Source organism: Onychomys torridus, chromosome 22 (genome assembly GCF_903995425.1).
Source record: "Onychomys torridus chromosome 22, mOncTor1.1, whole genome shotgun sequence".
Taxonomy (NCBI): Eukaryota; Metazoa; Chordata; class Mammalia; order Rodentia; family Cricetidae; genus Onychomys; species Onychomys torridus.
In genome coordinates this window covers 31,132,877-31,157,731 of record NC_050464.1, presented here as the reverse complement: position 1 = coordinate 31,157,731, position 24,855 = coordinate 31,132,877, and the positions used below count along the sequence as shown (strand labels likewise).

The following is a 24,855-nucleotide window of genomic DNA, read 5'->3' as shown; positions in this document are numbered from 1 at the left end:
CCCATGCCCACCTGTGTGTGCAGACATCCAGCACACTCTCACATCTCCTTGGCCCATGTGTCGAAACCACTGACGAGGCTTTAATGTGATAATATACTAAGACCAAATTGTGGAAGAGGAGGAGTTCTGGAGTCGTTCACAACCGGCTTTATGTCCCACTTCTGCCCCTGACTAGCTGGGTATCCCAAGGAGACTTTCTAAGAAGCCTGTCTGAAGATTTTCATCTGGTTCTCTTGAGACAAGGTCTCACTGCACAGCATAGGTTGTCTATGAACTCTAGATCCTCCTGCCTCAGCCTCCAGAGTGCTGGAATTACAGGCCTGTGTCATTGTGTGTGTGTGTGTGTGTGTGTGTGTGTGTGTGTGTGTGTGTGTGTGTGGAAAGAGCACAGGTGAGGCGCACCACATGGTCAGTTCTCACCTTCTACCTTGTTTGAGATGGCATCTCAGTTTTCTACTGTGTACAGCAGGCGGTTGGCCCATAAGCCTCAGAGATTCTCCTGTCTCTGCCTCCCATCTTGCTGCAGGAGCGCTGGGATTACAGGTATGCCCTCTCGGGCCAGCCTTTACATGGATTCTGGGATTTGAACTTGGGTCCTTATGCTGTGCAGCAAGACCTTTAACCCACTGAGCTATCTCTCTAGCCCCAGTGATGAGTGATGTCGATCTGTGTGCTGTGACTATGTGTTGCTCTGATTGGTTGATAAATACAGCTGTTTGGCCAATGGTGAGGCAGAATAGGGTTAGGTGGGACATTCTAACTAGAGAGGAGGAAGGAGAAAGGCAGAGCAGCCAGGGAGCAGCATGTAATGGCACACACGTAAAGCCATGGAAAACGTGGCGACATATAGATTAACAGAAATGGACTGAGTATAAGTGTAAGAGTTAGTCAGTGGTAAGTCTGAACTAATGGCTGAGCAGTCTTAATTAATATAAGCCTCTGTGTGTTTACTTGGGTCTGAGTGGCTGCGGACTGGGCGGGACACAGGAAAACTTCCAGGTACACCCCAGATGTCTTTTCCCCTTCCATTTTATTTTATGTGCACAGCTGTTCTGCCTGCATGTGTCTGAGCACCACGTGCCTATGGAAGCCAGAAGGGAGTGTTGGATCCCCTGGGACTGGAGTTACAGGTGGTTCCTATTGCTTTTTTTTTCATCTGTAAAACTTACCCAGTTTTAAAATGAAGAGAACAAATACACAGAGGTCCTCATATAGCATCTACTCACACACGGGGCGCTATTCAACATCCCTCCTCATCCTGATGTTTTCTACATCCCTATTTTGTTTGTTTGTTTTTAGTTTTTAGTTTTTCGAGATAGGGTTTCTCTGTGTAGCTTTGCACCTTTCCTGGAACTCACTTGTTAGCCCAGACTGGCCTCGAACTCACAGAGATCCACCTGGCTCTGCCTCCTGAGTGCTGGGATTAAAGGTGTGCACCACCACCACCTGGCTCTACACCCCTATTTAAAGGCCCTGAAGGCACAGGTACCACCTTGTGGTGTTCAGGTAATCTGCCGCTACTTTTTTAAATTAATTAATTTATTTATTAATTTATTATTTTATTTTTGTTTTTTTCAGAGCTGAGTACCGAACCCAGGGTCTTGCGCTTGCTAGGCAAACGCTCTACCATTGAGCTAAATCCCCAGCCCCTAATTTATTTATTTTTATTTCATGGGCACTTGTGTTTTGCCTGTATGTATGTCTGTATGAAGACGTCAGGTCCCCTGAAAATGGAATGACATGCAGTCAGGAGCTGCCATGTGGTGCTGGGAATTGAACCCTGGTCCCTGGAAGAGCAGCCGTAGCTCTTAACTGCTGAGCCCCCTCTCCAGCCCCCTTGCTTTCATGTCATTAGCCATCTGTTAGTCATGAGTAGAAAGTACTCTACTGCTCTAAAAAGCGGTTCTAAAAATTATTCTGTGGGTCTGTCCTGACTGGAAACACATTCTTCTTTTTGGTTTTTTAACGTGTGTGGGTGTCTTGCCTGCATGTGTGTCTGTGCAGCACATGTGTGGCTGGTGCTTGCCGAGGCCAGAAGAGGACACTGGATCCCCTGGAACTGGAGTTCCAGCTGTGAGCTGCCGTGTGCATGCTCGGAATAGAACCCGGGTGTGCATCCTTGGAAGAGCTGGCTCAGGCAGTAAAAAGCTTGCTGCACGAGCATGAGGTTCTGGGTTCGATCCCCAGAACCCACAGAAAACAAAAGCACACCCCAAAGCCGCTATGGTGGTATGCACTAGTGGTCACAGCACTGGAGAGGCGGACAGGCAGGTCACTGGGGCTTTCGGGCCAACCAGCCTGGAGAGCTTCAGGTCCCAGTGAGAGACCCTTTGTCAGACAAACAAGATGGCTCTCTAGGAACCACACTCAAGCTTAGCCTCCACATGTGTGCACACACGTCGTCACTCATGTTCACGGAACATGCGTACACACATAACATTCCTGGGAGTCAGCTGTGGCAATCCCAGTACTGTGGAGGCGGAGGCAGAAGAACTATGAATTAGAAGTCAACCTGGGCTACCCTGCCTCAAAAAAAAAAAAGAATAAATAAATAAATGGGCATGTAAATTACTCTACATATATGAAAAGAACATGTGGCAAATATTAACAACAAAGTATAAATAGATGTTTCCAGTGCTGTGTTTTCTTTCGATTGTTCTGTGTGCTTGGAAATCTTCCTAATCAAATATTAAAGAAAAAGAGAGAGACTCAGCCGGGGCATCAGCTTAGTGGGAATGAGCCGTGCTTGCTTAGCATGTCCAAAGCCTGGGTTCTATCCCAGCACCACATAAACAGGCTGTGTGCTGCATGCTGTAACCCTAGCACTTGGGAGGTGCAAGCAGAGAGATCAGCCATTCAAAGTCATCCCTGGTTCCAACTGTCCCAAAGACAGACAGACTGACGGGCAGACAGACACACAGACACACCGAATGCTACAGCAGTTTAAAAGAGAAGTGCAGGGCACGGTGGTACACCCCTTTCATCCCACCTCTCAGGAGGCAAAGAGCAGCCTCGTCTACACAGTCCCGGGATAGCCAGAGCCACATAGAGAGACCTTGTATCCACAAACAAAGAAACCAAACATTTTAGATCACAATAAAAAATAAATAAATAAATAACAAAAGCAAGCAGCATGAAATTCAGTGGACTCTGTGTGTATGTGTGTGAGTGTGAGTGTGTGAGTGTGTGTATATGTGTGTGAGTGTGAGAGTGTGTGTATGTGTGTGAGTGTGAGAGTGTGTGTGAGTGTGTGTGTGTGTGTGTGTGTGTGTGTGTGTGTTGCATATACTGTTTATAGGATCTCTCTATGTAGCCTCCTGCCTCTGCCTCCCAAGTGATGGGATTACAAATGTACCACATCCAGTGAAGTGGGTATGTATTTTTGGAATGCTAAGAAAGCTATTTTGGATGTGGGTGTGCTTTCTGGGTGACAGAGTTTTAGGGCTTCTCAGGGAGGTGGCTGCAGCTGATCTTCTCAGCTCTAAGGAATGGGCTCTTGAGTTAGCAAACGGGCTTTTCTCTCCTGTAGCCTGAGGAAGCAATGGGAAAATCCACAGATCTTTACCTTGAGTCTTCACAGAGGTCAAGGACAGTGGGGACAGGGACACCAGCATTCCCAAGGGCTTTCATTATCCTGCCAGAACAAATGAAAACACATCATTGTGGGCAAATGGCTTTTCTTATTTAAAAAATAGTACATTGTTGGGGTGGGTTCAGTTGGTACAGTGCCTGCTACACAAATACAAAGACATGGTGCGTAGATCCCCAGCACCCGTGTAAAAAGCTGAGCAAGGCAGCATGTGCCCAATCCAGCCTGGGGCTGTGTTTGGGGTGAAAACGGGCAGATTGCTGAACTCATTGACTAGCATGGCTTCAGGTTTACTGGGAGACCTTTATGTCAAAACATTATGGTGGGTAAGCCACAGGGTGGCGCACGCCTATAATCCCAGCACTCGGAAGGCAGAGAGAGCCAGGTGGATCTCTGTGAGTTCGAGGCCAGCCTGGTCTACCAAGTGAGTTCCAGGAAAGGCGCAAAGCTACACAGAGAAACCCTGTCTCCAAAAACAAAACAAAAAAAACCCAAAAAGCAAAAAAACAAAACAAAGTGAGTTCCAAGACAGCCAGGGCTACACTGAGAAACTCTGTCTCGAAAAACCAAAAAGTGCGTGGTAAGAACATTTAAAACTATTTCTCTATTATTGCATATGTATGTGTCCACAATGTGGGTCTCATGTGCCACAGCATGAATGTGGAAGTCAGAGGACAGCTCTGTGGGGATGGTTCTCCTCTTCCACCTTTATGTGGGTTCCAGGAGTGGACTCAGTTCACTAGACATGTGCAGCAGAAAAATCCTGCCCAGGGGAAAACACAAAACAATAACAAAACCAAAAACAAAACAAAACAAAACAACTTCTTTTTAAAAGAGCTGGGAAGCCAAGTGGTGGTGGCGCACACCTTTAATCCCAGCCCTTGGAAGGCAGAGGCAAGTGGATCTCTGCGAGTTTGAGGCCAGCCTGGACTACAGAGTGAGTTTCAGGACAACCAGGGCTACACAGAGAAACCCTGTCTTGAAAAGTAAAGAGAGAGAGAGAGAGAGAGAGAGAGAGAGAGAGAGAGAGAGAAAAGGGGTGGGAAGTCAGATATATGGCTTCTGTGCTATCATAAGCACCTGACTTCAAATCCCAGCACCCATGTAAAAAGCCCAGCACAGTAGTGCATGCTGGTAATCCCAGGGCTGGGAGGGGGAGACGGGTGGATCCCCGGGGCTCACTAACCAGTCAGCCAACCCTAGTCACTGAGACCAGATCCCCGTGAGAGAGTGTGTCAAAAATCAAAAGGGCAGTGAGGATCCACTCCAAGGTTGACTTCTAGCTTCCACGTGTATACACGCAAACATGCACACGCTTATGCATACCCCATGTAGACAAATAATTAATTGAGATGATTTAATTTAAAGTAAGAAGAGTGGGAGCGGTGATGTACACCTTCAATCCCACTGGTGAGGCACGGGCAAGAGGATCAGGAGTTCAAGGCTATCCTTGGCTAAGTCCGATGCCAGCACAGGCTACTTGAGGCTGTCTCAAAAAGGGAAGAGAGAGGAAGGAAAAGAGAAAAACTGGGTAGTTGGGGGTTCAGGCAGGAGGACCATTTGGGTGCAGGAGTTAGAGACCAGCCTGGGCAGCACAGCGAGACCTCCTTATTAACCCAAAAGCAGAAAAAAAAAAGTGGGCAATGCCGGGTGGCGGTGGCGCAGGCCTTACATCCAGCACTCGGGAGGCAGAGGCAGGTGGATCTCTGTGAGTTCGAGGCCAGCCTGGGCTACAGAGCAAGATCCAGGACAGGCTCCAAAACTACACAGAGGAACCCTGTCTTGTGGAGACTGATAATCACAGTTTTAAAAGCTTAGGGCATTGGGCATAGAGGCACGTAAGAGGCAGAGGCAGGTGGATCTCTATGAGTTCAATGCTTGCCTAGTCCAGACAGCCAGTGAGTCGGGGATACACAGTGTGACCCTGTCTCAGAACAAAAGTGGGGGGTGGGTAAGGCTGGAGAGACGGCTCTGTAGTTGAGAGCACTCAAGAGAGTAGGTAAGAGTAGTTAAGAGCTTGCTTTGGCAAAGGACCGGAGTTCAGTTTCTGGCACCTACATGGCAGCTCACAACCATGTGTAACTCCAGTTCTAGGGAAGCCACCACCGTCTGACTTCCATGGTAAATGGACATCCATCCATGCAGGCAAAACATTCATACACATAAAATAGAAAGGGTAGGTACTGCTCTGCTCTTCCGGAGGACCAAGTTCAGCCCCCAACACTCACATGACAGCTCACAACCACCTGTAACTCAAGCTGGGGGGGGGGATCTAACACCCTCTTCTCACCTCCATGGGCAGCCCCCCCCACACACATACATTTAAATATAAAATATTTCTTTAAAGGAGGGAGGGACGGGTTGGGGATTTAGCTCAGTGGTAAAGCACTTGCTAGGCAAGCGCAAGGCCCTGGGTTCAGCTGGGAGAGGGGGAGAAAAAAATAAAATAAGAAAGGAGGGAGAGACTTCAGGGCAGTCACCTGAGGCTGCCTTGACAGGTTAGGATTGAGCTTGTGTGCTGGGGACACCAGCCGGACAACCACCCTCTGACCCCCAGAAATGTACCTGAACTCCCTCTCTATGGCATGGGCAGAGGGAAGGAGGACCCCTGGGGGTTTCTTCCTCAGAACCAGCTGGCGGTCAGCCAGCCTGATGTAATACGTTGGATTTGACTGTCCATGGTCAAACTGAAGGATCTCCATGGGCCCTGCAGGTTTGACAATACAGAGCACTCAGAGGGGATCCGGAACCCAGGTCTGGACAGACGGGAACTCCTTCTTCCCAGTGAGGTGTGTCTCTGGGATGTCTGATTTCCTCCTGTATGATACCCAACAAGGGATGCCGCCCTCCCCATCCCAGGATACGACGACTGAGCCCCAGGCTTATACACTCAGAGCCACGTGCTGTTACGGGGCAGCAAAGGCCATTTCCTTAACACACTGGTCACCTCTTCTCTCTGTTGGGTGTATTGCTCCTTGCCAACTCCTGCCTAGTGAACACAGGCCCGTGGCTTCTGTTTATTGGTCCCAGCTGTCATGGCAACACATCTGGCCCCATGGAACGTGCCATGCCTGAGATCAAAAGTGCCCTTGTATGTCCCTCATCCACGTCCTTCCGAACCACACCTGACACTGACGTGACAGCTGAGAGGAGCCATGGAGAGCCAAAGCTGCCTACAGGAGACACCCTTTCTCAGCCTCTTGGCTAAGTTCTGCGGCTCTTTTGCAGGCTCCTGGAAGAGGCAGACCTCATACAGCCCAGCTTCATAGTAAGATGTGTTCCACTTGGCAGGAGAGTGAGCTGGCATGGTCTAGAGGGGCCTTCGGCTCTGTGGGTGTGCTGCCAAGAAACCCAAGGCTAGGAAACAACATACTGTGAAACTATAAATAAGAGCCTTCCAGAGGACCAGGCTGGGGGAAGGGACTCGCCAGGAAAGTTTTCCAAAGCTTTAAGATGTCTTCTTTCAGAGGGTAGAATACAGAGAACAAGAGGACCAGGGAAGAGGAGTCACCTTGCTATTTTTAAATCATGCAGTTTTTTTTGTTGTTGTTTTTTTGTTTTTTTTTTTGTTTTTTTTTTGTGGCGGTGGTGGGGACATAACCAGGGCCTCACCCATGCCTAGGTAAGTGGTCTACCACTGAGCTGGATTCCCAGTCTCTAAATTCATATAACATACAGTCACTGTCTCAAACAGACTACTGTCACAAAAGTCAGAAAGGCTCAAGGCACAAGGCATCTCCAAGCTCCCTCCTCCTCGGTGGCTAGTTTGTGGCAAAGGCTGCCCCACCAGACTGTGAGCTGGGGTACAGCGGTGGGAGGAGCCAATGCTCTTAACACTGTAACAGCACCCACACAGTCCCTCAGGGAGGGAAGTGACAACCACAGTGTGTGGAGAGAGCCCCTGACCAGGGAAGCTTCCCTACCAGTGCCGTGGGTCCCCAGCAAGCCCTTCAGGTACTTCTCCAAGGCATCCTTTGGAATCTCCATGGCCTTCCTCACAGGACGAGTGTTGGGAATACCCACACACAACGGGAAACCCAGAAGAGCTTCCAACTCCTTCACTGCTGTCTCGGGATGGTCAACCTCGGTTCAGAAAAAAAAAAAAAAATCACAACTTGTTCCCATCAGCCTGGCCCTCAGCCTGCCTGTCTCCAGGAGGGCCACACCTTAGAGAGCAGTGGTTCAAAACCTTCCTAATGCTGGAACCCTTTAATAAAATTCCCCTTGTTGGGCTGGAGAGATGGCTCAGAGGTTAAGAGCACTGGCTGTTCTTCCAGAGGTCCTGAGTTCAATTCCCAGCAACCACATGGTGGCTCACAACCATCTGTCATGAGATCTGGTGTCCTCTTCTGGCATACAGGTAGAACACTGTATACATAATAAATAAATCTTTAAAAAAAAAAAATCCCCACGTTGTGGTGACCCCCCAATCAGAAACATTTCATTGCTGCTTCATAACTGTAATTCTGCCACTGTTATGAATCATGATGTAAATATCTGACATGCAGGATATCTGATGTGTGACCCCTGTGAAATGGCCATTTGACCCATCCCCATAAGGGGTTTGTGACCCACAGGTTGAGAATCACTGCCTTAGAGGGAAGTACCCAGAAGCTGGTTCTCAGACAATGGCCGCTGGAGCCTTTGCTCAGCTCAGAGGAAGCACAGTGAGTTTCCTCTTCCATCTAACCCCCAGCCTCGCCTTCATAGAGGAGTACCATCCACAGGTCCTCAAGAGGCCAGGATGGGGACACACCCTACAATCTGGGAAGCTATGCTAGGAGAATCTGGAGTTCAAGGCTGCCTTGGGATTCAAAGAGACGATCTAAAACAAATGAACAAACGAAAAGGCCTGTATCATACTTGTACATAGGGGCAGAGGGCTGGGCTGGATGGTGACTCTGTCTCTGTGGCCAGTGAGTTTAACAGTGAAAACCCAGATGAACAAAACTGGCTGGGAACCCCCCACCCCTGCACGGCACATGGCGTCCACGCTTCACAGCCATGACCTAAAGTGACCCATGTGGCTGGTGGCTCCTGGCCTTTCCATCTAGAAAAGCATTGCCCGGACAGTCTGCGCCAGACAAAGGCCACTTTCCTCACATGGCCTCCTTCCCACACTGCAGACAGGAGCAGCTAGTGACAGATTTCCTAATTAGTCCAAAGCAGGGTGACTGCTCGGAGGCAGTCACCAAGGAAAGCTGCAGGCAAGAACAGGAAAAGATAACATGGCCATGCCTGTGCTAACTAATCCTGGTGCACAGTAGGTGGCACAAGAGATGGTCAGGATTACCTTAATGGTGTGAATGCCCAGCCTGGCCGCTGCTTTCAGATTTGGTCCCAGGTCATCCAGGAAAATGGCCTCTGCGGGCTGCAGGCTCAGCCGTTGCAGGCACAGCTGGTATATCCTGGGGTCTGGCTTACAGATGCCTTCCAGGCAGGACTCCACCACCTGGGGGAGAGAGGGGGGCGGCCCTAGAGGTGCAGCTCCCACAAGCACACTGGCACAGGTTTGAGAGAAAGGAGATGGCGCAGGGTTATTTACTATAACAGGAAGGGTTGTTATGTAAAAGGATGCTGCCTTCTTCAAGTGAGGGACTGGAAAACCTGAGGATGCAACTCAGGGGCCACACTTAGTGCCGACCCCAAGGAAAGGAGCCGTGAACCTCATGATCGCCCATCATGATGTGGGAAAGGCAGGTAGGACTCAGGTCCTCAGGTTCTATGGAAAGCCCCTTTACCCACGAAGCCATCTCAGACAGCAGTGAGGTATTATGGGATGGCACCAATCTGGAGGTCAGCATCAGACATGAGGTGGAGAGAGAGTCAGAAACCACATGATGTGTGAGGGCTGATGGGGATGTAAGTGAGGGCTTGAATGTACAACGCAAAGAGGTTTCCACCTCATCAGTGCTTGGCTATGAGCACAATTGTGTTGCAAGAGCCCATTTTTTGCTGGATGTGGTAGTGAATGCCTTTAGTCCCAGAGCTTGGAATGAAAGGCAGGAAGATCTGTGTGCATTCCAGGCCAAGTCTGGCCTATATAGCAAGTTCCTGGTTGCCAGAGTGATATGAGAACCTTTTTTTGTTGTTGTTATTGTTTGTTAACACACACACACACACACACACACACACACACACACACACACACACAAGCAGGTGGATCTCTGAGGGAATTCCAGGAAAGCCAGGGCTATATAAAGAAACCCTGTCTTGAAAAACAAAACAAAACAAAAAATCAACAACAAAACCCCCCTGAACAAACAGAAAAAAAGACACAAAATAAAAATAAAAGACCATTTTAAACTTATTACACCTAAATCTAATTTGGACAGGTGTGTGAAAACAAAAAAACAAAAAACAAAAAACAATACTTACTGGAGACTGCCAGCAGGCAGCATTTAAAGCTGTACCCAGACTGCCTTCATCATATCCATCACCTTGTACTTACCACGTCAAACTGTTTCCGGTCCAGGGGCAAAAAGCTTTTCCCATTGGAGAGACAAAAATTATTGGTCAAGACTGCGGTCTGAAGGCCTCCCGCTCTGATCTGAGAGATGGCCTGTGTCATCACTGGAAATGGCTTGGCCACTGTTTCACTGGTTAACAGAGAGAAAAATGATTCCACAGGCACGGAAGTCTTTGCCTAGAACAGGAGAGGAGACAGGAGAATCGGCAGGCATTAGAGTGTAGTGTCTCATGGTCTACCAGAAAAGCTCCATTCCCAGCATCCTTCAGCTGCCCGGATGGAAGAGGCCAGCATAGGCTGGCTGCCCATGACTTTAGGGTTTCATTTGCATTTTCAGAGTTCTCAGCATATTGGACAGACTCGGGAGGCAGAGGTAGGCAGATCTCTATGGTTTTGTCTTGTACTTTGCATCAACCTTATGAACTTTAGTTTCTGAACAATTTTAGGGTACTTTATTTAAGTATTTTATTATATGTGTATGGGTGCTTTGCTTGCAAGTGTGTGTGTGTGTGTGTGTGTGTGTGCTAGGCAAGCGCTCTACCACTGAGCTAAATCCCCAACCCCGTCAAATATTTTTAAGCATATAACTCGGCAGCATTAAACACACTTTCATTGGTATCCACCATCATACTGTCCTTCTGTGGAACTTATTTATTATTATATTTTAAATTGTATTTCAGTGAAACTATTAAGTTACAGAAGTTACTGTAAATGAAAAGCTTGCAATAGTGCATAGTGTAGAGAAAATGGTCATTTATTGATTTAATAAGCTTATGGCTCAAGCCATTATGCTGATGGCTGGTGTTTCAGTGTCTCCTGTAGCTTACAGTAAAGGGCACAGCTATTTATTCATACGCAAACTCAAAGCTGAAATGCCTTGGCATGGAAGGAATAGCTTAAAAACAGCAAGACAGGCCATTAGGTTTTCATTTTAGTTCATTAAAATCAATATATGGCTGAATGCTAGCATATTCAAGGCAAAAAGGAAAATATAAAAAAGCTAGACACGGGGGCTCATGCCTGTAACCCAAGCACCTGGGAGGTGGATGCAGGAGGATCAGGGGTTCACTGTCATCTAGGGCTACAGAGTGAGTTCAAGGCTGTTGTGGGCTACATACCTTGTCTCAGCAGCCCTCCCCCAAAAAAGGAGAAGAAAAGGAAACAGGGAAAGAAACGTTCATCACTCACAATTTCAGAGCACACTCTCCCGAATTCTTCCAAGAAGGCCTCTGTAGTCATCTCTCCTCTCATAAACCTCATCCAGGGTCCGCTGTCGCCATCTCTGATCAAGGCCTTCACTATAGTTCCAGAAGGAACACGATTCTGCACCTCCCATTCTGTAGGACACAACATTCACAGAATGAGGGACAAGAAATGGCTGGGGTTTGGAGAGTGTGGGAGTGACTGCCCCTGGTCCTGTGGCATCACTGCTGTGGCTGCAGGTGCTCCTGGGACATCTGGACTCTCACTTTGACATCAGGAGGGCACAGGACTAACACAGACAGGGTACAGGGCTGTTCTGGGCCCAGCCCCACTCCCGCATGACTTTCCTGCAGAGGCTGGAAAAGGACATCAGATCCTCTGTAGCTGAAGTGGCAGGTGGTTGTGAGCCATGGGGCTGGGGACTGAACGCAAGCTCTCTGCAGGAACAGAAGGTGTGCTTTACCATCTCTCCAGCCCATATCTTGTGTTTTGAAGCACCTTTTCTGAGAAAGTGGAGCCTACGTCTTGAGAATATTTGGCAATATGGGAAGGTATATGGAGAGAAGCAAGAGCAAGCTTCAGAACAACCGTTGTCAGGGGAGCGTACACACGCAGACAACAATGAGGCCTTACATGCAAGGCTTCCTTAGCCTCCGAGCACTCTGAAGGACACAGCCTCTCTGTGCTTCCCAGAGTTGGCAAGCATGTGAGGAGTCTGGCACCCTCATGTACTGTCCTTGGATGTAAACAAGCCTCTGGAAAGCAATTTGGCAGTTTCTGTCAAAATTCCTCAATGCATGTTTGATGTCTTCATTTCACTTCCAGGGATTTCTTCCAGGTATACTTGCAAAGCAAGCGAAGGTTATGTACAAGTGTATGGTATTGCTGGTAGACAAGAGTTTGCAAGGTTCATGGGTATGGCTTGTCAAGTCAGTTATGATTATGGCTCAGGGGCCACATCAGTCTCTCTGGCTTCTCAGGTTTTGATTCTTCACTAGGATTGAACACAAGGCGAGCATCCTACAAGAGGTACACCCCAGCCTCCTACCTGCTGAGTCTTACTGGAATGCAGCCATACCTGTGCTTATGACAATGCACACGTGACTAGCTCAGAAACTTATTTGTGGCAGAGATGGTACAGCTCATAAAACTGGCACAGTCCTCAAAGGAAAAGCTTGCTCACCCTGGGAGTAAACCTACGCCTACTGACATGAACGTGTACGGAAGGGCGGGGTGGGAGGCTCCATGTAGAGTGTGTGCTTAGCATGTACAAGACTTGCCTAGATCCCAGCACCATGAAAAAGAAAAGTTGGCAAAGTAGTCTACCAGGTAGAGAGAGCAGTCTGTACAAGATGCTCTAATATGTGCGTGCATGTAGGCATTTTCTACTGCACTGTCAGGCGTCAATGGATACGGCCATAGATACAAGTGTTTGCAGGGAAAACACTCAATGTAACTACTCACAGAATTCTGAGACCTACTAGAAATGAAGGGCACAGCAGCAAGTTTCCTTTGCCCTTATATGCTTCCCCATGTTTGTGTGTGTGTGTATGTGTGTATGCACACACATGTGAAGGCAGGATGACAACCTCTGTGTCATCCTCAGGAATGCCATCTATCTCCTTTAAGGCAGGGAGCTCACTAATCAGGCTAAACTGGCTGGCCATCCAGCCTGGGGATCCTCTGGCTTCTGCCTACCCAGTCCTGGGATCAGTATTTTCACATGGATTCCAGGGACACAGCCCAGAGCCTCATGCTTCTGAGACAAGCACCTCACCTACTGAGCTCCCTCCCCAGCCATACACTCATAATCATTTAGCCTGAGTAGGAAATAAATGAAGTTGGTACAATTGGGTCTATAGCACAGGCTAACCTCCAACTTACTATGTAGCCCAGGCTGGCTTTGAACTCTCAGTGGATCCTCCTGTCTCAGTCTACAAAATGCTAGTATTACAGATATGAACCACCCTATCTGGTTAGAAAAGAATTTCCTCTTTTTGTTGCTGTTTTGGCTTTTCGAGACAGGGTCTCTCTGTGTAGTTCTGGCTGCCCTGGACCTCACTCTGAAGACCAGGCTGGCCTCAAACTCACAGAAATCCATTTGCTTCCACCTCCCAAGTAGAAAATAATTTTATCTATCTATCTATCTATCTATCTATCTATCTATCTATTTTGGTTTTTCGAGACAGAGTTTCTCTGTGTAGCTTTGGAGCCTGTCCTTGACCTCCCTCTGTAGACCAGGCTGGCCTCGAACTCACAGAGATCCACCTGGCTCTGCCTCCCAAGTGCTGGGACTAAAGGCATGCACTATCGCCGCTCAGTGGAAAAAAATTTCTTAACTAAGACTTGAAACTCTACAACTATAAAGACAAAAAATCCACAGATGGTTCTAATGGTATTTTAAAAATGCAAATATTAGTATAGATCCTTTCTCAATGGAAAATAAACAAAAATTTCTCAAAAATATTATAAATAAATCAAAAGATGGGGGGGGCATAGAAATGACTCAGTAGTTAAGAGTGTGTATTGCTCTTGAAGAGGACCCAACTTCAGTTTCCACAGACACCTGCACACACATAAACTTAGGTGGGCACACAGAAATGCATATAAATTAAAAATGATGAATAAATCTTCAAAAACATCAAAAGCTGCTCCTCAATATAACAGACAAAAGGCTCCTACTGAAGTTCAGCAAAAAAACATCAGGAACTTGAGCTGGAGAGATGGCTCGGCAGTTAAGAGCACCGACTGCTCCTCCAGAGGACCTGGGTTCAATTACCAGCATCCACATGGCAGCTCACAACTGTCTGTGACTCCAGTTCCATGGGATTTGACACCCTTATAAAGACATACATGAAGGCAAAACACCAATGCACATAAAATAAAATAAATTATATATATATATATATATATATATATATATATATATATACACACACACAAATATATAAAAGAAATGTTAGGGGCTGGGGATTTAGCTCAGTGGTAGAGTGCTTGCCTAGCAAGCGCAAGGCCCTGGGTTCGATCCTCAGCTCCAAAAAAAAAAAAAAAAAGAAACATTAGGAACTTACAGAAAAAGAAATCCAAATGACCTGTTTACATATTAAAAAGAAGCAATAAGAGTATGTGGGATATTAGAATAAGTTAGAACTGATAAACTATGGACTTGTGCTGGGTTACTTTTTAGTGTCAAGTTTTTTTTAGTTCAAGCTAGGGTCATCAGGGAAGCAAGAACCCCAGTTACAAAAATGCCTCCATTAGACTGTTCTGTGGCTATGGGGGTTTGAAAGAAAATGGCCCCCAAAGGGAGTGGCACTAATGGGTGGTGTGGCCTTGCTGGAGTAGGTGTGGTCTTGTTGGAGCAAGTGTGTGTCACTGCAGAGGCAGACTTTAAAGTCTCATATATGCTCAAGCCACATTAGCATCTCAGACCACTTCCTGTTGCCTGCACAAGATGTAGAACTCTCAGCTACCTCTCCAGCACCCTTACTGCCTGCACACTGCCATGTCCCACCATGATGATAATGGACTGAATCTCTGAACTGTAAGTGAGCTAACCAATTAAGTGTTTTCCTTTATAAGAGTTGCTGTGGGGCTGGAGAGATGGCTCAGAGGTGAAGAGCACTGGCTGTTCTTCCAGAGGTCCTGAGTTCAATTCCCAGCACCCACATGGTGGCTCACAACCATCTGTAATGAGATCCGGTGCCCTCTTCTGGTGTTCAGGTACATGCAAGCAAGAGTTGCTGTGGTCATGGTGTCTCTTCACAGCAGTAGAAACAAAACAAGTTGGTACCAGGGACTGGGGGTTTGTATGTTTTAATTTAGAAGAATTTGGACTTTGGAGTTTGGGTTAGGAAACAGCGGAATGCTTTAAGCAATGCTTAATGGTCCGTAACAGTAGGAGCATGGAAGACAGAGGTGCTGAGGGTGACGTGAACTGTGGGGGAGCTGGCTCAAGAGACTTAAGAGGACAAGACTAGTAGTCTGTTGCCTAGAAATATCTTGGGATATTTTGGGGAAGAATGTGACTATTTTTTTGCCCTTGTCCGAAAAGTTTGCCTGAGACTAAAGTGAAGAGTTTTGAATTAATTCCCTTGGCAGAGGAAATCTCAAAACAGCCTGGTATAGACTCTGCGGTGTGGTTACTAGTGGTCACTCTGATGAAGGTTTATAGTGAAAAGGAGCGAGCTGAGCAAATTAAAATACAAAATGTACAGGCTGAGAAAAGGGGCACCAGGAAGTGTAATGGAGCTAAACCCTGTGTTCAAGGAGGTAAACAGATTAAGAAATGGAATAAAGGGCTGGAGGGATGGCTCAGAGGGTGAGAGCACTGCTTACTCTTCCAAAGGTCCTGAGTTCAATTCCCAGCAACCACATGGTGGCTCACAACCATCTGTAATGAAATCTGGTGCCCTCTTCTTGCCTGCAGGGATACCTGCAGACAGACACTGTATACATAATAAATAAATAAATCTTTTTAAAAAATGGAATAAAGGGAGTGATGACATCAGGGCAAGATCCCGCCCAACTAAGTTTCCAACTTGTGAAAAGGAGTTAAAGAAAAAATTAGAGCTGGGTGCTGGGTGTGGTAGCTCACACCTTTAATCCCAGCACTGGCAGGTCTCTGGGTTTGAGACCAGCCTGGCCTACAGAGCAAGTTCCAGAATAGCCAAGCCTAGGCAATGAAGGTGGAAAACAGAAAGCTGGTGACAATGTAACTGAACTTGAATGAGGGCGCCATGTTCCAGCCCTAATAAGCAGCAGAAGTTGGCAGCTTCAGTCATGTGGTTCTGGAGTTAAGGATAGAAGTAAGGGGTTATAGAATCTCCCTTCATGACTAAGGAAATCAGCTGATGCCAGGCTTGTGTCAGGGGTGTCCCTGAACAGAGGCCTAGGGAGGTCATTGAGTGAAGCTGTGAAGTTGAAGCCTTGGAGACCCCATGATGTTGGAGATGCCAGAGACATGGGATACCTGCTGAGGAGAGATGCTAACAGGGAGTGGAACCAGTTCCAGAGAAAGAAGTATGTTCCAGTTAACAAAGCTGAAAAGAATTGGAGATCTGAAGAGCGTTGGACATCAGACATGGAGATGCAGAGTTTGGAGTTTGCCCAGCTGGGTTTTGGTCTTGCTTTGGTCCATTACTTCCTCCCTATGCTCCCTTTCCTACATTTTGGATTGGTGATGGATATCTTGAACCATTATATGTTGGAAGTGAATGAATCTCAGAAGAGACTTTGAACTTTAGACCTTTAAATAAGTTTGAGACTGTTGTAGACTATGGGGACTTTTGAAGTTGGACTGAATGCATTTTTGCATTAAGATATCGCTACAAGGCTTTGGGGGTCAGGGAATGGAATGTGGTGGTTTGAAAGAAAATGGCCCCCAAATGGGAGGTATGGCCTTGTTCGAGAAGGTGTGGTTTTATTGAAGGAAGTGTGTCACTATATAGAGGTGGGCTTTGAGGTCTCATATACGCTCAAGCCACAGCAGCATCTCAGACCACTTCCTGTTCCCTACAAGATGTTGAACTCTCAGCTTCCTCTCCAGCACCATGTCTACCTGCACGCTGCCATGTCCCATACAGTATTTTTGTAGACCATATCATTTAACTCTTCCCCAGACCCAAGGAAGGAGGGCCTAGTATTATCCCTAATTCAATGACAAGGCAACGAAGACTCAGAGAAGTTGGATAATTGCATTAAGTACTGCCATTAACCGGAGCTCAGAATCTGACTCCAGGGTCTGTCTCCCCTACCACCCCCTTTACCTACTTCAAACCCCCCAAAGGGAAAGAGTAACGAACTTACCAGCAGCCACCGTCCCTGGAGAAGGAACGAGAACTCCCCCCATGTCAAAAATGACGGCTCTGTAGTTTCTGCGGCCTCCAGAATGTGTCCAGCGTAGGACTCCCTGCTGCCTGCCCAGGGTACTTGTCATGGCAGCCGTCCTCCGTGCCCAGTGGAGAGCAGAAGGCTGGAAAAGCCTCCTTATGCTCATGGTGAGGCGGAGGCTGTGTGGGAAGAAGGTACAAGGAGCTTGATCAAGCTTCCATCCAGGCTCTATCTATCCCTGACTCTGGGTACCACCCACATGCCTCGGCTGATGCCCAACGGACACTCGGGCCCCACCTACAGCTGGCCTCAATGACTTCACCATGGTGCCCTTCACCCCTCAACATCTACAGCCATAGAAAAGGGGTACTGACCCCTGACTCTCCTTAATCCCAACTCAGCTGCCTCAGCTCTGCCTGCTCTTCCTCCCAGCACCTCCATCTCCAGGGTTCTCTCACTGCAGCAGTCTCTTCAGGGATGCTGACAGCTCCTCTGCCTCTTCACAAACCTCCTTCCATCCTACCTCCCTCGTCAGCCAGAGGAACCCTTCAGAACTGCAGGTGTGATCACATGGAACCCCATTCTTCCTTGGTTTTCAGAGACAGGGTTTCTCTGCGTTGCCCTGGCTGTCCTGGAGCTAGCTCTGTAGACCAGGCTGGCCTCGAACTCAGGTTTCTGCCTGCCTCTGCCTCCAGAGTGCAAGTTTGCACCACCACACCTGGTTTAGCCCCATTTAAAACCTCCCTGGAGATGCTGAGGCAGGATTGGTTGAGTTCCGGGCTAGCCTGGGCAACTTAAAGAATCTGTGTATATGTACCATTTCCGTTGCTGTGACCCACTCCCTAAGAGAAGCAGCACAAGGGAAGGATTTGTTCTGGCACACGGTTTCAGAGACCTCAGTCCATGGCTGCATGGCTCCTTGAACTTGGTTGGCCAGAGCATCATGGCGGCAGGAAGCATGACAGAAAAGAGGCATCAGCTTCATGGCCAAGGAGAATGCAGACAGAGGGAATACAGGAAATGGCCAGGGCAAGAGGCCAGGACATACACCAGTAACTTGCTTCCTCTGGCTGGGCCCCACCTCTCTGGATTCATCAGCTCCCAACAATGACATCACATTATGAATCCATCAGGGGATCAATCCATTGATTGGGTCCAGAGCCCTCAGAAGCACACTGTCACTGAACCCCTTCAACAGAACACCAAGTTTCCTAACTTTGGAGGCCTTTCTTAATCAAGCATAAGAAATTAGGCTTTTATTGGGGTTTGCTGATGCACACCTTTTATCTTAGCACTGGGGAGAAGAGGTAGGGGATTTCTGTGAGTTTGAGGCCAGCCTGGTCTACAGAGCGAGATCCAGGACAGCCAGGGCTACACAGAGAAACCCTGTCTCAAACAAAACAAAACAAAACAAAACAAAAAAAAGGGGCTGCATTTGGTAGCTAAAAACAAAACCAAACAAAACAAAAAGCCCCAAACTTGCCTGGCGTGGTGGCAGACACCTCTAATCCTAGAACTTGAGAGGCAGAGGCAGGTGGATATTTGTGCGTTCGAGGATCGCTTCGTCCATATAATTCCAAGATAGGCAGAGCTATGACACAGAGGAAACCCTGTCTTGGAAAACCACAAACAAACAAAGCAAACCTGAAGGCTGCTGAGCTTTCTTTCAGTATCATGCCAAGGTCAAAGTCTATGCAGGCTGAGACGACAGGCTTCTGCTACCACCCCTGGGTTGTGCATTGCTGGGAACCGGACTCTGGCCTTTGTACACACTAGGCAACACTTTACCTCTTATCGTTCCAAGCCTTGGCACCTGCTGTGCTGGTAGACCAGAGCCCTTTCCCCTACTTCATCTGCCTGGTGAATTTCCACTCATTTTCACACCTCATCCTTGCCTTCTTCTCTGCAGAGTTTACCTCTTTTCCCAAGCTGACTCTGGCAGCGTTGGGGTGGGCTATTTCCCACCCTCACCCTCATTGTTCCATGCCTTTAGTGTAGTATTTACCCCATCATATGGTAACTGCTCTATCTGCTCGTATAGCAGAGCTCCATAAGGCAAGGACTGTCTTAAGCATCCTTTAGACATCCATCCCCTGGGGCTGGGGACTGATTCTAGAGTCAGGGCAGCTCCTCAGGATAAATGAGCTAAGGGATGAATAAACAGGACAGACCCGAGAACAGCAGGGAGTGGTGATGCATGACTGCGCTCCCAGCACAAGAAGGCAGAGGCAGGACAGCCCTGAATGCCACCTGAGAAGGAGGACAGGGATGGACCGGTGCAGGGAGGGAGGGGCTAGGGACACACTACAGGGGCTGACAGCCACAAAGAGCTGGGACAGCTTGTCTATTCCTGGTTAAACGGTGTTAGCTCTGGAACTGGCATCTTTTATACCCAAGAGAATACTTATTGTCCCCTTGCCAATCAGAAGGATGAGGTTAGAATAATGTAGACTTACCGCCTGAATTATAATTTCATAAATATCCACACAGTGCATTGTTATGTATTACAGAGATGGTTTTAGCAAAGACATAACTGATCTGGGGTGACTTTCTGGTTTCAAATTCTGGCTCTGCTACCTATCAGGAGTGAGATTCTAGGCACAATACTCTCTGTGCCTCAGGTGTCTCCTCTGTAAAATGGGGACAATTACAGTACCTACTGCAAAACAGGGTCACCACTGCCTGAGGTAAAGAATGTAAAGCGTTAGTATGTGGCACACCATTTATCTCCCACCTGAGCTGGGGATGTACCTTAGCACCAGGGCATGTGCTTAGCATGCCCAGAGGTCAATCCTCAGCACCATAAAGGTATGTCTGCTACTGACACATGGTCTGTGTGGACAGCTTGTGCACATCTGCATAAGCTAGGGATTGTCCACAAGGGATGATGTGGACCCCAGAGGGGACATTTGGTGGTATCTGGCACATTTTTGTCGGTCACCAGCAGGAGCGAGTACTACTGACATCTACGGTTCACAGACAGACATGCACCCTAAAAGGGTTATCAGGACTCCAAATGTGAGCAGAAGTTGGGATACCCTGGCATTCACAGGGTGTGAGACATAGTACACAGGGTCTAGCATAAGCTCTTCTATGTATCGTTGTGTTTTGTCACAGATACAGTTTCTGTAATTTTCTCTCACATTTCATACATTACAGCATATACATAGAATAGTAGCTTGTCACTTTTTTTTTCTATATATGCACTGATTTTAGCTGGCTTTTCTTTTTCTTTCTTTCTTTTTTTTCCTTGGGTGTGTATACTGAATACTGAACCCAGGGCATGTACCCCAAGCATTCTACCACTGAAGCATATTCCTCAGTGTGTGTGTGCTCACTATGGTAACTGCATGGAGGACAATTCTTGAGTTCTACCCTGCTACCTTGTCTAGCACAAGGCCTTCAAGAGACAGCCCCTAACCCCAGCACTGGGGAGGTGGAAGAAGCAGGAGGATCAGAAGCTCAAGGACCTCCTCTGGAACCCACAGAGTTCGACCAGCCTGCGCTACACCAGTCCCTGTCTCAAAACAACGAAACAACAAAACCAAATTCAACCACAACCTATAGGCTTCACGGCTTATCCCTGTCTCCACACAGCGTTTCGTCTCACACAAACGTGCGGGTGTTCCGCCACGACTAGCTCAGATGGCACAAGAGCTGAAGGTCATCCGGCCAGGGTCTGTTTTCCGTGTCTGCAAAGGTATCCCACAAAGCCCCGCAGGGTCAGGCTCCTAAGCTCCTAACCATCCCATCGCCATACCTGCATAAAGTTAAGACCCTGAGGTCGAAGACCCAGGAAATCAAAAAGCCCGGGGGGGGAGAACCCTGCCGGAGCGTGGGCGGGACGCAAGAAGCGAGGGAGTCGAACGCAAAAAGAGCCCGGGACGCTCTGCACAGACCGAGCACTCTCTCCAACAATCTTGGAGGAGTCCGTCCAGCCGAGTTTCAGCCTCGGGCGGCGGAGGGCGCATGCGCGCCGGGGGAGGGGGGGGGAGCCACGCCTCCTTCCCGCTGGCGCATGCGCGTGCGCGACCCCGCGGGTCGGAGACGGCGGCCGGGAGGCGGAAGTAGAGGTTGTTGTGGCTCGGCCGGCTGCGCGAGAGGGCTGCCGCTGCTGAGGCGGCGGCCGCGGCTCTGAGGCGGTGGCGGCGCTGCCGACCGCGGGCCGCTCGGGCTCTGGGCTCGGCCCGCAGCCTTCCCTGATCCCGCCGGGGCCCACGCCGACCAGCGCCTGCCCTATGAGTGTGTCACTGGTAGTCATCCGACTGGAGCTCGCGGGTCACTCGCCTGTCCCCGCCGACTTCGGCTTCAGCGCCGCCGGTGAGTCCGCGGCCTCGCGCGGGGCCGGCGGGTCGGCCGCCCTCGCTCCACCCGCCCCCTCGTCCCCGGCGGCCCAGGTGCCCCTGGCTCGACGTCCCCCCCGTCTCGACGCTTTCGCCCCGAGAGAGCGCGGCCTGGATGGGGTGGGGGGGGGGGGGATGCTCTGTGCCTTTTCCAAACTGGCAGACAGGCCTGTTGGCGAAATGATTTGCCTAAAGTTAGGTGTGAGTGGCCGGAACAGGGATGCTAACCCAGCTGGGCCCGTGAATCTGACGTCTTCACCACCGGCCGCACACTTCCTCCGTGGGCCGTGCAGCTCCGACTCGTCCCCTAATCGTCAAAACATTACCTGGTGACATTGGTTCGGGAGATTAGAGACTCCCGTGGGGGGAGGCAGGAGGACCGGCGAGCCGCGAGCCAGTGTGGGTTACAGGGAAACCTGTGCCAACAAACAAACAGGGAAAAAAAGGTGTGTGTGTGTGTGTGTGTGTGTGTGTGTGTGTGTGTGTAAGTAAGTGTGTGTAAGGGGGTGATTGCTTGGTGTGTGCCAGAGCTTCGTCGTGCGAAGAATTAGACGTGGTCTCTAGTTTGTGGTATACGGAATAAATGTGATAAGTTGATGGAAAAGGGAAACAGGAAGACTTCTCTAGCTTGGAGAGCCCGGGTGACGCTCGTTCCCGGGAAATGGCATCCCTGGACCCTCCGTGAGTCCAGCATTTAGAGGTGCAGCGGAAGATGATGGTCTGACCATGTTGGGCAGTTTGTACTCAAAGGGGTATGATGTATTTCAAGGTTACAAGCATCTTTCAAGGGCTCAAAGTGACCCCTAGTTCTGAAAGTCACCTGAGTTGGCATTAGGCACTTCCAGGTATTTTCGTGGGCCCAATCGTGAAGTCATTTATGCAACAAAGTTAAAAAAAAAAAAAAAAAAGAGTGAGCTTCTACTCCGTGCTGGGTTGTGTGGGATGAGTACTCTCTGGACAAGCCTGGGGTCTGCCCCAGAGCTGATGTTAAGGGCATTTCAGTCATGTCTCGGGGTCTCTGAAACGCCGTTTATTCGTGAGACTTGCATTTTGGCCACAACATAGGCTCTCAGTTTACTGGGGTGCTACTCATGGTAGTTCATCTGGGTATAATCACCATGGAACATTCTGGGAGGCCTTTATTCCTGGAGGTTTGTTTTAAGTACATGATTTCACTGGAACAGCCCTTGTTTCTGAGGTCATCGCGATGGATGCCACTGACAGTTGCCAGGGCTGGGGTGTGGGGTGTGCTGTAGGAGTCCTGGGGGGACCGAGGCACGTACTGCAAACTCAGTGTCACCCACTGGGGAAACGCAGTAGACGAGGAGGATCCCTATTGATTGGAGTGCCGAGAAGTGAGGGGAATTTGTTTTGTCATGAGGTATTAATCATTCATGCGTTCTTCAGCTGGGGAGATGTCCGATGAGGAGATCAAAAAGAAGACACTGGCTTCAGCTACCGCCTGTCTAGAAGGGAAGTCACCAGGGGAGAAAGCAGCCATCATCCACCAGCACCTTGGCCGTCGGGAAATGACTGATGTGATTATCGAGACCATGAAGGCCAGCCCAGGTATGCCCTCGGAAACCTGGCCTTGCTTTTGAATTGTGAGCCCATGGGGCTCACCTCTGGCGTCTTTCTATTTTTTTTTTTTTTTTTTAATTTTTTTTAACACAAGGTCTTTTTTAGCCCACACTGATCTTGTACTGTGTATGAAGCTGAGGATGACCTTGAACATCTAATCCGCCTCCTGGATGTTGGGGAATTGTGTGTGTGTGTGTGTGTGTGTGTGTGTGTGTGTGTGTGTGTGTGTCCCCGTACCATTATATCCAGTTTATCTGGTGCCGTGGTGCAGACCCATGGCCTCATGCATGTAGGCAAGCATTCTACCAACTGAGTCCTAGCTTCAGCACACTTGTATTCTTGTATTTTTCGCCGCTTGTGTGCTCTATGTGATTTTGTGAAGCCACATTTCATTTTCTTCAATTTTTTTCCTAAATGGTACTAAAATTGAGTGTAGAGGTGCATGTCTTTAGTTCAGCCAATCTGGGGGCTTAGGCAAAAGGGTTATTTAAACCCTGGAGTTTGGAAACAGATAACATAAGAAGACCCTGTTCCAAAAGAATAATAAAGGAAAAAAATCGATTGAGTGTAACGAAATGGATTCTTAACTGTGATGGGGAGTGCTCCAGAGGAGTGGTACATCCGGGTAAGCTTGCAATGCCCTCCCTCCCCTGCTGGCCTCCTCAGCTGAGGGAGTGGATGCCTTCTGCATCTCCAGCATAGGTGTGGTCAGAACTGGAAGGTTCGGTTTTCAGAGCATTCTGATTGCCTGTCTCATTGGGGAGCCGGTGGTGAATGTTGCCTGTTGTGTTAGGGTGCTGCTGGATATGGGAAGTGCTTTGCTGCTGGGTTGGGGTACTGATAGATGTGGGAGGGGCCCTTCTGGGGTTTTGGAGGGTGTTCCCATGTTTTCCAAGGGTGTGAGGAGTTGTTTTCAGGCAGGGAAAGCTGTAAAGGTGAGATGTTCCCAGCCCCAGCTGTTCTGTCAGTGTGGTTGTTTGTGTCTGTGACAGGGTCTCTCACAAGAGCCCACCTCTGTGGCCCTCCTTCTTCAGCCTCTAGTGTTCTTAATGCAGTACAGCATAGTATCTCTGTCACAGTTCCTTCTCTGGCTTGAAGCTCTAACTTAGGGTCCTTCAGCATATTTCCAGCTGTTTGCGATCTGCTGATTTTTGCTTTTGTAAGATGAATTGAGAGAGACAATGGAAGAGAAGTCTTCAGCAGCCTCCCTGTCTGCACAGAGAAGCAGGAAGCAGAGTGAGTCGGTGAACACAGCCCCAGACTCCCCGTCCAAGCAGCTCCCAGATCAGATTTCCTTCTTCAGCGGCAACCCCTCCGTTGAAATAGTCCACGGCATCATGCACCTGTATAAGACCAAGTAAGACAAGCTCTTTTCCTTCGGACTGCTCTCATTCCCCTTTGAGTAGGGAGAAAACCCTGTGGGCCTGAAGGGAGGAACAAAGTTGAAGTCCTGACAACATACTGCCTTTAGGTACTGTGTACTGGAGAGTTCTGAACTGCCTTGCGTCTGACTAACAGTGTCGATTGGGCCAAAGCTCTCCTTACTTAAAAATAAATATGTAGATGCACTTAAGGAGTGCTGTGGAGCTGGACCTGGTGGCACACACGTTTAATCCTAGCACTACAGGCAGAGGCAGGCAGATCTCTGTGAGGCCAGTCTGGTCTAAAATCTAGTTCCAGGACAGTCAGGGCTGTTGCACAGAGAGACCCTATCTCGAAAACAACAACAAAAAGAAATGTTCTGGAAAATATTCTGTTAGCTGTTAGGCATGGGTATTGGGGAATTGAAAATCAAGTGAGACAAAGTACCACATGGCCATGTCCTTACCACAACTGTA

The 24,855-nt window shown here is 48.6% G+C and overlaps 2 protein-coding genes across 2 annotated transcripts in view; one reads left to right on the top strand and one right to left on the bottom strand.

Moving 5' to 3' along the window:
• The window catches only part of Acad10 (acyl-CoA dehydrogenase family member 10), a 39,107-nt gene extending 18,059 nt beyond the window's left edge, over positions 1–21,048 (bottom strand). The window contains exons 1-8 of the mRNA XM_036172213.1: positions 20,854–21,048; positions 17,070–17,272; positions 11,247–11,395; positions 10,041–10,235; positions 8,883–9,041; positions 7,513–7,672; positions 6,155–6,296; positions 3,566–3,634 (exon numbers count right to left, since the gene is read on the bottom strand). Coding sequence (XP_036028106.1) covers positions 3,566–3,634; positions 6,155–6,296; positions 7,513–7,672; positions 8,883–9,041; positions 10,041–10,235; positions 11,247–11,395; positions 17,070–17,259 — 1,064 coding nt within the window. The 5' untranslated portion in view covers positions 17,260–17,272; positions 20,854–21,048. The remainder of the gene's footprint in view (positions 1–3,565; positions 3,635–6,154; positions 6,297–7,512; positions 7,673–8,882; positions 9,042–10,040; positions 10,236–11,246; positions 11,396–17,069; positions 17,273–20,853) is intronic.
• An 81-nt stretch (positions 21,049–21,129) lies between these two features.
• The window catches only part of LOC118572475 (BRCA1 associated protein), a 33,733-nt gene continuing 30,007 nt past the window's right edge, over positions 21,130–24,855 (top strand). Inside the window, exons 1-3 of the mRNA XM_036172131.1 lie at positions 21,130–21,413; positions 22,844–23,005; positions 24,182–24,374. Coding sequence (XP_036028024.1) covers positions 21,332–21,413; positions 22,844–23,005; positions 24,182–24,374 — 437 coding nt within the window. The 5' untranslated portion in view covers positions 21,130–21,331. The remainder of the gene's footprint in view (positions 21,414–22,843; positions 23,006–24,181; positions 24,375–24,855) is intronic.